We start from the raw sequence: 12445 nt of genomic DNA, 5'->3' as shown, positions 1-12445 counted from the left end.
AAAGAGAGAGAGAGAGAGAGATTTCCTCTCTTGCTATGTGCCTTTGTCCGGACTCCTCTTTCTGAGCGAGAGAGCAAGACTAAAAGAAACATACCCAGGATCCCCTGTTGAGACAGCTCTTCCTCTATAGAACCCAGCCTGTTGTATTTAGTCATCCTCTCGGCACTGGTCAGACCTCCCAGTTTGACATAGTCCAGGCCCAGACCCACAGCCTGAAAGACGAAGAAAACAAAATCTGTCTGATGGCACCAAAGGGATAGAGAGACAATTACGCTGCGTGCGTGTGTGTGTCTGTCTGTCGTCCCTTTCACACTCCTTTGGCATTAGAGGTGTAACACATTTAGCCGCCTGTGCCATTCAGCAAAGCGGGACATTCCAGTGCCTACAGTTCACGTTCGCGCTGCTGATGCGGCTTCCAGTAAATAGATCATTAGATTCAAGGCTAAATCAGGACCAGTGATTGAAGTAAAAAGGCGTTACTTCTTTAATTGAGTCGATTTTTCAGGTAGCGTTGCAGAGACAAGCTCTGGCATGCGAGAGCGGCGGTGGTCAGGGAGCGACTAGTGTTTCGCTCGATCTCGCTTGTAACAGCCACGTTGTCATTTTGTGCATTTTGTTTTCTTTGCTTTTGGGTGTTTGTCACCACCCACACCAGAGAGGGCGCTGTGGCGAACGGTGGATGTGTGTATGCCAGTGAGTGAGTAGAGGAAGAGCTTGGGAAGGAGCGTAAGAAAGTATCATTAAGACACAGCGATATGGAGGACCAAAACTGCCAAAATTAAAAATAAATAGATAAATAAATAGATAAATAAATAAAAACGGATATAAAAAATATAATTAAAAAAATTAATATAAATGAAAAAACATATATCCCTAAATAAATAAATACAAGTAAAAAATACAAAAAATTTTACGAGATTCAAAAAATAAAAATAAATGTCCAAAAACAAAAATAAATATATAAATAGAATTAAATATCAATAAATAAATAAAAACGCTCTGCTCTCACATTTATTTATTTCATGCTGTAGGCGCCACTCTGTCAGGTCGAAATGTTATTCAAATATATATTTATTTTTGTAATTATTTCCACATTTATTTTTACATTTATTTAATTTTTTATCTCATTTATTTATTTATTTTTACTTTCATTTATTTATTCAGGGATTAAAAAAAATTATTTCCATTTATATATATATATATTTTTTTTTATATTAAATTTTTGACTTATATTTTCTATATATCTGTTTTTATTTTCACTTTTATCCATTCATTTATTTATTTTGTCTTTTTTTATTTATGGCAGTTTTGGTCCTCTATACAGCGAGACATACGCTCATCAGACAGAAACAGAAAAATGAAGACAGAAGAAAGGAAACAAGCCGAGTTCCCTTTTTGGACATTGCACACAGCCAAGTGAGCTTATTTTGTGTCTGTCAATACTTTTGCGTAAGTTAAATCTAAGTTGTCTTTATTTTCTTTATGCTAATTGTTATGTCTGTATGTGTGTTTTGCTCCAGTTTTCACGGTGGATTTATTGTGTGGCAAGAAGCAATAAATTCACTATATCACTATGTTACACAATGCGGAGAAAAAAATAAAATTATGACACGGCAGACTTTCTGTTGGTGGTCGTGAAGCGTCCCAGATACCAGATGAACAATCGTTGATTATGTCACACTCCACGCGGTATGACGCTTCAAGATAACGCAAAATTGGTCACATCTGTGAACTTTTGTCTGTGACGCATCTGCCGGGTCAAAATTGGGCTTCGTGAAGGTTGAGTTGACCATTAAGCATCCCATTCCGTATTGGCACCTTACAAACAGCACAAGTATGCTTGTAAGAGCTGAGAGGTCGGAATGTGGCAAAAAAATAATAATAATAATAGGTCGCACAATCAAGAAGTGTGCAAAAAGCAGTGGACCTTCAAGAGGATGTGGGAGTGCGGCAATCAGCAGAACGGCTGGTTGCTGCATGTTTCACGTGAGCCATATGTGAAAAATGTCCACACTGATTACATTTTGTTGTTTGTCATGTTTAACAATAGTAGATGGGAACATTTCCTTTTATATTGCAAAATTATCTTTTTCATCCAGGCATGATTTGAATTACAATTACAATGCCATGAAAATGTAGCCTATTTGTCCTGATTGTATTTGATTTTTTTTTGCATATTTTTTTATCACACTTAAAGTGCTTTTAAGAAAGAACTATATATATATATAGTTTTCATTTATATTTAGAATTTTCAGGAAGGCAGCAGAATTCATTGTTCCATTCATCACGTCATCCAGTTTCTGAAGTAGTAAAGAAGCGCCAAACTACCACATGCTATGCTATTTTTAGATGCAACAGGTCATCAAAACTCTGGTTATACTTTTTGGTAAATGTGAGATGAGCCTTTGCGTTCTTTTTGGTCAGTAGTAGTTTTGGTCTTGGTCGAAAAGGTTGGTTGAAAATGTCTTTCTTAACTGGAGGTCCCCAATTCCGGTTCTCAAGAGCCCCTATCCAGCCTGTTTTCCATGTCTCCCTAATCCAACACAGCTAAATCAAGTTATCAGCTCATTAGCAAGCATTGCAGAAGCCTGATAACGATCCTGATCATGAATCAGGTGTGTTGGAGGAGGGGAACCTGGCAAACGGGTTGGATGGGGCTCTCGAGGGCTGGACTTGGGCACCCCTGATTTACATTATGTTCCCTGTGGCCATTGCAGCCCCCGTTCTACGAAAGACCAAAAATGCCAAAATTAAAAATAAATTAATTAATAAAAGTGAAAATAAAAACTGATATAAAATATTATTTATACCCCAATTTTTTAAACGAATTTGCTCCCAAAGACGTATAAATATGTTCTATTTTAAATATTCCCAGTGTCCCAGAGACGTATTTATACGCTTTAATGTTGTTGTTTTTTATGCTAGAGCATACAGAAAGCTTTGATGCAGCCTCTGAACTGCAGAGAACGGTTGAAGCAATGGTAGTTATTACAAAAACGGCAAGCAGGTGGCAGCAGAGTATAAGAGATCAACCAGGGCCATGTTGCAAACAAGCTCTTTTCCCCACTGTTTAAAACAGATGTGTGAATAAGGATGAAACTTAGCTATATTATAATGCTAATTGCTGCAAAATAAAAACAGAAATATACTTTTTTTTCCTGATCAAAGAAGAGACTCTAGTCATTCTTTTGGTAGGTTCCATGTTTTTATATCAATAGAACACAAGAGAGGATAGCTTCAGTGAAAATGGCTGTTAGTGAATGAGTTAATAGCAATAAAAACAACAAAATATGTATGTATACATAAATAAATAAAAGTAAAAATAAATACAAAAATAAAAAAACGAGATTCCAAATAACATAAATAAATGTGGAAATACAAAATTAAATTTATAAATAGATTTAAATATCAATCAATAAATAAAAAGGCTTTGCTCTCATATTTGCTTATTTCATGCTGCGGACGCTGTCAGCATGAAATCCGTCATGAAATGTTATTCAAATGAGGGGGTGGACCTAAGTGTGTCCGTCGTTGCAAGCTGCCTTTCAATAGAGATCCGGACGTCACGTGACTTTTTTTTAACCCCTCTGGCAGGAAAGTAGTAGTATATAAATAAACTTGACTTGACTTGACACTTTGAGGGGAGTACCACAGCCAATCTCTATGCACACTTGCCCCATGAATAAGTTTGCGTCTGGAGTATGTTTTGGAGAAATAACGTATCTGGTGTTTAAACGAGCGTCCCGAATGAAACACGTTAGCATCCCTATTCTAGCAAATTGTTGGTTGGAGCCGAATTCCTCTGCTGCCTTTTGCCACTTGGGTCGTCTTGCCTCCCACTTCTCATACTGCTTATTCGTCATCGCCAAAGATTTTGTTTTTAAATTGTGTGACCTTGGCAATTTGGCCCATCAGCTCTTTATTATGACGCTTCCTTTTTTTGCGCACCGCTCAAACTTTTATTTAGTATTAAGACTTCAACCCATTAGCAACGTGGATAGAACTAAACCAACGCACTCCATTTTGTTGAGGATTTATACACAAACAAGAGCGACACTCACTATGTCTGACAGCGAGTCGTCATCGCAGGGCTCGTTGCTTGCCGCACCAAATACAAGTGAACCTGCAAGAAGACGCCAGCGTACAAAATTAGCAGTGACAACAAACTATCATCCAACACATGCCATAGGAAAATATTCCACAATAGCACACATTAGGCCATCATCATTTGCGTAGAACCAACAATAAATACTTTTTTGGGGTTCAAATAACTTGATTGAATGTATACCGTATGTTTTTTGTTGTTGTTGTTGTTGCTTGTTTTGAGAAAGCTTGTGAACTTCTCCGTGGTTCTTGACGAATGGCAGATTTAGATGATTTACTCAACAACAACAAAAACTCCATTTTGTTACCGTGCATTTTTTTAAAAAACAACACACAACTTTGTACAGAAATATAAATTGAACATAAAAATGACCATTTCCATTTCCTTTTGAAATCAATTAAAAGTCATCCTCAAAACCGCATACCTTGTTGCTGGGACGTGATGTGGATCAAGTCGCTGACAGTTATCTCGTTGATGTGTTTTAGGACATAACCTGTGACTCCAGGAAGGGGTGGAGCCTGTGGCTTGTAGGTCGCGTCAGAGAGCAGCACACATGACTCTCCAATCGCAGCGCTCAGTTTCTCCCACTGTTCTCTGTCCTTACAAAGTCCACAAACACTCAAGCTCAGAAAGAGATAAATAAAATAAAAAATGTATACGTGTGTGTGTGTGTGCATACAGTATGTACAGAATTACAAATACAGGCAAAATGGTTAAAACACAGTAGTCATTGTATCTTGAAACTGACAGTAAGATAAAAAAAAAAAATGCTTACATTAAACTCATGGTAATTAAGCATTGTTTTCTTTTGTGGTCCGAACGGAAAACCAAATATTTTGTTGCAATACCTTTTGTACTCAAACAATTCCTGTAACTCTGAATGATTATTCTGAAGGGAAGTGAGAGGTCTATGATGTATTTTGATTCGGGAGGACAATTTTGGTTATTTGTGAATGGATTATTTTATGTTTTGTGTACTGTATATGTTTTACCTATGTTTTGTTTTGTATAGTTTGTGTCCATACATTTTTTTGTATTTGCTTTTATTTTTGCCTTGTTTTGCTTTTCTATCTACAGGAAAATCGGCATTGTAAATGAGAATTTGTTCCAAATTGCTTTCCCAGTTTAGATAAATACATTTAAAAATGTTCCCACCTGCTTTTGTCGTTCCAAATTACTATTATGACGAATTCATAACTTGTCCTTTTTAAGTTAAAACGTGACAAGTTTTCCACAAAATGACAAATTCTGAGTTTGTTTTTCTCATGACTGTATGAACAAACGTACAAGCAAATATGGTGCCGAACGCCTCTTTGCAGTTATATACAGCAACATAAGACTCTCTAAAAGCTTGCGATTGTGTCTAGGGGTTTTTTTTGTCCATTCATCCAGAAGAACATTTGTGAGGTCAGAGGTCACTGATGTTGGCCCACAACTCTGTTCTACCTCATTAAATGTGCTGGATGGGGTTGAGACCAGGGGACCCTTCCAAAACAAACTTGTCCAACCATGCATTATTAAACATATTTGGTGCACTATTCAAATCGGAGCGGAAAAAGGCCTTCTAGAAACCGTTACCATAAAGTTGTCCAGAATGCCTTTGTAAAATTATGATTCAAGGGTTATGCCGTAAACAGCAAACATACCTCTCTCCTGAGTGGGTCAATTAAAGCCACTATTGCGGTATATTTGCTGACAAGGGTTTGATACATGGTTACTAGCTCGTCTGCGGACTTAAAACTTCCGGTTGCAATCTCGTACTTTTCTTTGTTCTGAAATGGGAGACAGGAAAGAAAGAAAAAAAGAGACAAACATATTTCCATGAGACATCACTTTCCCTGTTGTTTGCATGGATTACTCAAACGTATACTTGCTGATATACACTTACATAGTCCATGAGGTCAGGGCCCGCACAGTTCACTGCCAGGTGGATCTCCGTTCCCAGTTCAAATGCAAGGTTATTGCAGGCGTCAGTGATCAGATCCAGAACTTGTTCAGGACGATCGTAGTTCATGGGCAGCACACCTTTGTTGCTCAGAATGACCTGGATGACCTTGGAGCAAACACAAAGCTTATTTTATGAAAGGAATTTTCCACCTCTATACAAATATTAGGAATATATACAGACAAAATAAATGAGCCTTTACTTGAACTCCATTTGTGTAGATATGTGTTTTATATATATCTTTTTTTTTAAGTAACCGTGTAGTAGGCTACTAACAATAAATTCATGGTTATGATGAATGAGACAGTTGGGAGTGCAAGGTTATGACAGCTGAATGTGCCACTCACAATTTCCATTGTTAACATTCTGCCTGCCAGTGTGAACGGTTGAATAATCTTTTCAACAAAACTCCAGGATTTCATGTCTGAATTAGTTTGAGGATTAGTTATAAAAAACATAATACATATAGTATTTTATTTTTATTTTTATGAATGCTCAACCAGAAAATCCTTTCACCTACCGTTTTCGCATAAAACCTCCCATTCCTATTCTATTTATCAATAGATGAAAATCTCACCCCAGGTTTTGATGAAGCGCTTATTATTCTCATCATTTCCTTCTGTAACTGTGTTGTCATTGTGATGATCTGTTTAAAAAAAAGAGGCCGCAGTTTAGCACGACACGTAGAAGTGCCTGAATGATTGTCTAAACATTGAAAAACACTTGACACAAAATGCATGTGTGCTTATGTTGACTATAAAAAAAATCTACATATCAATGGCGGAACACAGGTCCGTCGTGTCCGTGTAGATTGCCAAGTCATGGTCATGGCAATCGGACCCATCTTGGTGGTTACAGATGTACCAACCTAACCCTAACCCTCAAAACATACAGTTTTGACTCAAGAAATAGTCATATATTTAATAATAATAATAATAATAATAATAAAAGACAGGCGACAGGAACCGAACCCGAGCCACTACGCTTACGAGGCAAACGAACGCCTTAACCGTTACACCCCAAAAAAGCAAACGTTCAGTTGAGCAGATTTTGTCGTTTTAGTTCCGACTCGATTCACGGCAGCTCAGGCGAGTTGATGATCACTGCGATATCCATACGAACGGCCAAAAAAGTACACGGGCCATCAATTCTTATTCTGCCAATCACATGAATTGTATTGTATTGAGTTAGATGTCTTTTATTTCCTACGTTTCCTGAAGGCACCGTCACTGGGGACGGGAGATTCCAAAGCACTTTTGTGCAGTCGTCACTCATGATTCCACGCCCCGCTCAGGTGATACCACGCCCCCACGTAACATTCAAGTCAAAAGTCTGAAACTCAAAAAAAAAAAAAAAGATTTGAAACTGAAAGAAAATTATTTTTAAAGTGAAAAAATGAGTTCTGAAACTGTGAAAAAGATTATCTGAATCTGAAAAGAAAAAACATGCAACTGAAAAAAATAAGACCTCAAATGTCAAAATGTATTTGAAAGCAATAAGTGAAAATAAATGTATTCAAAAGATTGGCCGAAGTGAATCCAAATTAATTTTGACCCGAAAAAACGTTATACACATTTTTATTTTGAATAAATTTTTATATTTTGTGAAATTCAACCCTAATTAAACTCCATAAACGTGCATGTCTGGGGCTACTGGACCGATACGAAAACTCTGAAGCCTTGCATTCATGGGAGCGGCTCCATGGATTTCCGGGTTCAGCACACTCGCGCTGTCTGCTCCAGTGACAGCCGCCGACACTTACAAAAAACTGCATCGGTGTAGTAGTATTAAATGCATCACAAACTACAACACCAAGAACACACAATGCTCAAAGGATCCCCTTCTGCCCTCCTTCAGATGCCCTCAACCAGTTATTTGCCTGCTTTGAAAACCCCAACAACACCCCCAACGTCAGATTGACACCATCGCCTGATGGCACGCCCCTTAGTTTATCCCCAGCAGAGGCGAGAAGAAACCTGAGAACCTCAAAGGATTAACCCCAGCAAAGCTGACAATATTACAGGGTGCGTACTAGGGACAGTGTCCACCAGCTGACCGAGGTGCTAACGGACATTTTCAACACCGTGCTCCGTCTACCCCAACCGAGTGTTGGCCGCAAACGACACTGATGTGTGAAACCCGTAAGTCGGAAGTCCATGGCATCTACCCCATTAGGGGTGTTAGAAAAAATCGATTTGGCAATATATCGCGATATTACAGCGCGCAATTCTCGAATCGATTCAATATTAGGCCGAATCGATGTTTAAACATCAATTTTTTTTAGGGGAATATTCAACAAAATGTCTTACTTAGGGTTAAGATTCACACATTAAGCATAGAAGAATGTTATATTAATGGAACATTAAGCCTTAATATTTTATTTCAGTGCTGTTCAAACATGAAAGAGACTGCAACCTAATTTTCAGATAAATAAATAAATGTTCATACAAATCTTACAGTGAACATGTACAAGTTTACTGATTAGTATTTTTTTGATTTGAGTTTTAAAAAAAATCGCAATAATCAATTTAAAGATTTGTATCGGAATTAATCGGTATCGAATCGACTCGTGACCTATGAATCGTGATTCGAATCGAATCGCCAGGTACTAGGCAATTCACACCCCTATACCCCATACTGTTGGGAATAAAGTAATACAGGTTTATGGGGGGGGGGGGGGGGGGGACTAGATTTTTGGGGGTTTTGATCCATCTTAAATTATGAGACAACTGTCTTCTCTCACAAAAAAATAAATCCCAAGACAGAGAAAACCCATGAAAACTACATGAGAGGTTAGTGAGTTGAGTACTTGTTTGACTTGTTGTCCTGCGTTGGGGATCAGTATGACCTCTTCCAGCAAATTCAGTTTTCCAGGAGAAAACTTCCCGCAGCTTAATATAGTTACCAGGGAGACGGGAATGTGAAAGCTAGCTTGATCCTGCACACACAAATGGAAGACATTTTTACTTGCTGCACAAAGTAGTGCTTAGCAGAGAGTATGTGTTGGGTTGGCGAATGTGCGTGCGGTCATCAAGAGTGTTAGGGACGGTTACAGGGTTTAAAACAAACACGCCCCAAACCTTCCTTCCACCAATACTCGAATCCAGCTAAAAGGTAAATAGCCTAGCACCTTCATCAAAGTTAACTATTTTGCACTCTCCCACTTTTGTTTTTCATAAAACATAATTAACCAAATATATTAATATTCAAGCCAAAGTTATGATCCTTGGCTCTCACCTCTGAATTCTTCAGTGCTCGGATATACTTGTAGAGTGGAATGTTTTTTATCTGCGCCCCGCTCTTGGCTACAGCGAGCGACACTGAGCCAATGGCCAAGCACCCGGGCAACACTGGTTCAGGTGGCTCTGCCGGACAAAATGGCTTGTCCGAACCGCCTTTTTTTTCTGTGAATAAAATGTCAGAAATAAAGTGTTAGTAGCAGCCAGGACATTGTAAGTTTTATTATAAATAAAAAACAAAAAAAGCCATTTTCTTCTTCAGTAATATAATTTTGGGATACAATGCTGCTGCTTTTTTTTGGGTGGGTTTTCTCTAGTGACTAGAAATCCATTACATTTGTGTGTATTATTTAGTAAATTTAAAAAAAAGTCACATGCACTCACAGCCCTTTCATTATGTATCCAGTCAAATCTAGTACAAAAAGCTGTGTGAGCAACTATGCCATAAATAATAAAAATGCTCAATTGTTTACACATTTACATTTAAGTGACATGCCCTTGGCTAACATATTTTGTTGTGTCCTGTCAGGTATACCAAATGTATACATTACTCATTACTTTTATCAGCCTTCTTGTCTTTCTTCTTCTCAGGTAGCGAAACGGGAACTTCCACCTCCTGCTCGACAGCAGACTGACTCTCCTCCTTTTCCTTCAGTTCCTTATCCTCCTGGACACGGGCCATGAAGAAATTGCTGTGTAATTTAAAAGCCAGACATGAACACCATACTTTAATAAATATTATCCTCAAGGGGCGTATGTTCAGCTTTTAAAACGAAAATTATTACAAAGCATCATCACAAATCATGTCCTGGCCAGATTCTGCATTTCGACTTTCATGTGTAAATCGTAGATCACGGGGCATCATGCAAAAAGGTACCAATAAGAGGCGGGCTTGTGTGCATCATGATGTCACGATGGGGGAAAAAAAAGCCAATCCCTCAAGAGTCTGTGTGACGAATGACTATTTTGGAATACAAAGAGAGTCTGTACGGCATCCTCTTTTCTGTTTGTTTTTTTTTGTTGTTAAAAAGTTTCACGGGTGACTAGCGGCGGGAAAAAATGTCCAATTTTCTGATGCAATGCGATTCAGACGTGGACGAATCGATTCGCAAACATTCCACATCTCGATCTCGATTATTAAAATATGTTCATTAAGGTAATACAGAACATGAACCAAGAAACGCTGTACCCGTCCGTCATCTCCGGGACATTTTGGGAAGTACACACGCTGAGAGACGCGGTGTGCGCAGATGAAAACAAACATGGATGACCGCCGTCCTCCTCACCGTGAGATCCAAAAATCGACTTCAGACTAGTGGAGACACTTTAGGCTTCTATTATGTCGAGAGCGGAAGTAAGCAATGTCGCGCTAAAATAAAATGTGTAAATTACTTACTTACTAATTCCTTGAGTGACTTTTATTTATTTTTCTTTCAATTCTTTATTTGACTCACTTCCTAGTGTAAATCTTAGCCTACTCTAAAACGGAGTCTACTTGGTCCCTATCTAAAAAAAGTCTATGGGGGAAAAAAATGCGTAATCGTACCTTAGTTCCTGGTCAATTTCTGCTTGGTCACAAGGGTTCTGCCCCTTCAGCATCATGTTCAGAGGTTCAACGATCCAGTGGACAGCAGTCGTGACATGATGAGCCCTCTCCTCATTTTTTGCTTGCCAGTTCAGCAAAGTCTCCTTCTGCCCACCGAGGTGGCTGGAGACGGCAGCAGAAGACATCCTCTGGACGGAAGGAATCCAATCAGTCCGTTAAATGGAAAACCACTCACATAATTTGCTGGGAAATGTTGACAGATCATGTCACGAAAAGAAAACAACACTATGGTAAAATGACTGATTTAGTTTCTTAGCTGCGCTTGAAGTGTGTGCCCCCCCCCCCCCCCCCCCCCGTGACCTCAGTTGCCTTGGCTCCATAGAGCAAAGTGATTAACTTAGGAGACGTGACGTGGCGATGGCGTGACGTGGGGGAACGACACATACACAGGTGGATGTGCAAGTGTGCTAAACACGCAAAAACTCAGAGATCAGGAAAGGGGGGAGGGGGGGGGGGATACACTTTCTCCCAACACTGTATGTAATTTCTTGAGCTTTACCTTTTCCTTGTTGCAGATGATGCAAAAGACTTCAGCCTCAGCACATTGTTGTCCTCTTGAATCAAAGGCCCCCTTTCCATTCAGTCTACTGATTAGTGGTTGTGATGAGAGGTTTGTGAAATAGTTTGCCTAGGAAATCAATGGTTGGGGGGTTGGGGGTGTGTATTAAAATATGAATAATAAGGAATAGTAGAGTAAATACAAATGTAAAAGCATGCAAAAGAATCGACATTGTAAAGATTTTATGTGCTGTATAATGGCACTGTGAATTTTAACATCTAATGATTCAAGTGTAATTGGTTCCAAATTTGTGATTATGATTTAAATTTTGCCCATATGTGCTGAGTTGTTGGTCCATTGTCAAAAGGGATAAAAATGTCCAATCTGTTCTTCGATGTTTTATGTCAAGTGCCAGTAAAATCTGTGTCTTGTTTTCTTTGCATCATTTTCGCCGCATTAAACAGAAAGTCAAGAGAGAGTATAGCTTATATTAAATTACCCGTAAATACAATACATAGTAAACACAGCGAGACGGCTCTTTTGCAATTAGCTAGAAACAGAACGCTCTGAGTGTACATTAAAATAATGGTTGACTGGAATTACGTATGCTAACAAATATCAGGAAGTAAAGTTTGTTGCACCAGGTAACCGTGGACGTCCTCGGGGTTGTGGAAGAAAAGCTCTCCCAGGGCTTTCTCAAGCTCCTCGGGCACTCTGTTCGCCCGGTAAAACTCGGCGGCTGCGTTTTTGATGTCGTAGAACTCCTGGTCTTCTTCAGAAACAGAGTTGACGAAACTCGACATTGTTCAGCTGTGGTGCGGGCGGGCCTCGCTCAAGCTGCTGTTGTCCGTTACCATGGGAGCGGCACGTTCGGGTGACAGTAGGAGACTCGGAAATTGGAATGTCCCGCGCTGCTCTTTCCTCTTTCCCTTTGTGACTTCACCACCAAACAGATGAAAAACAACCACATTTGCGCTCACCGCGTAACATACAGCCGTGGAATTTAATCTGTCATTAAGATTTGAGTTGCGAGTGTTTAACTCATTGAATT

At 39.0% G+C, this 12445-nt stretch overlaps 2 protein-coding genes across 4 annotated transcripts in view; one reads left to right on the top strand and one right to left on the bottom strand.

Moving 5' to 3' along the window:
- Positions 1-5253, top strand: part of shtn1 (shootin 1) — a 26260-nt gene extending 21007 nt beyond the window's left edge. Inside the window, exons 14-15 of one of the 2 annotated variants that reach the window (XM_086092654.1) lie at positions 1325-1416; positions 4591-5253. In XM_086092654.1, coding sequence (XP_085948780.1) covers positions 1325-1416; positions 4591-4597 — 99 coding nt within the window. In that variant the 3' untranslated portion in view covers positions 4598-5253. Of the gene's footprint in view, positions 1-1306; positions 1417-4590 lie in introns of both variants that reach the window. The other variant, XM_086092653.1, reaches the window with a different exon arrangement.
- eno4 (enolase 4) overlaps positions 1-12445 on the bottom strand; it is a 14488-nt gene extending 2043 nt beyond the window's left edge. Inside the window, exons 1-12 of one of the 2 annotated variants that reach the window (XR_015096846.1) lie at positions 12036-12445; positions 11395-11523; positions 10836-11023; positions 9848-9981; positions 9288-9454; positions 8860-8988; positions 6628-6696; positions 5994-6158; positions 5752-5877; positions 4530-4704; positions 4062-4123; positions 95-212 (exon numbers count right to left, since the gene is read on the bottom strand). Coding sequence is in view for 1 of the 2 variants with exons in the window: in XM_086092652.1 (XP_085948778.1) it covers positions 95-212; positions 4062-4123; positions 4530-4704; positions 5752-5877; positions 5994-6158; positions 6628-6696; positions 8860-8988; positions 9288-9454; positions 9848-9981; positions 10836-11023; positions 11395-11523; positions 12036-12197 (1624 nt within the window). In the remaining variant the exon portion in view is untranslated. The remainder of the gene's footprint in view (positions 1-94; positions 213-4061; positions 4124-4529; positions 4705-5751; positions 5878-5993; positions 6159-6627; positions 6697-8859; positions 8989-9287; positions 9455-9847; positions 9982-10835; positions 11024-11394; positions 11524-12035) is intronic. The other variant, XM_086092652.1, reaches the window with a different exon arrangement.

This window comes from Leptonotus elevatus, chromosome 13 (genome assembly GCF_054856555.1).
Source record: "Leptonotus elevatus isolate MCC_2025b chromosome 13, RoL_Lele_1.0, whole genome shotgun sequence".
NCBI lineage: Eukaryota > Metazoa > Chordata > Actinopteri > Syngnathiformes > Syngnathidae > Leptonotus > Leptonotus elevatus.
The sequence above is the reverse complement of the archived record's forward strand: the minus strand, read 5'-3'. Positions and strand labels throughout refer to the sequence as shown.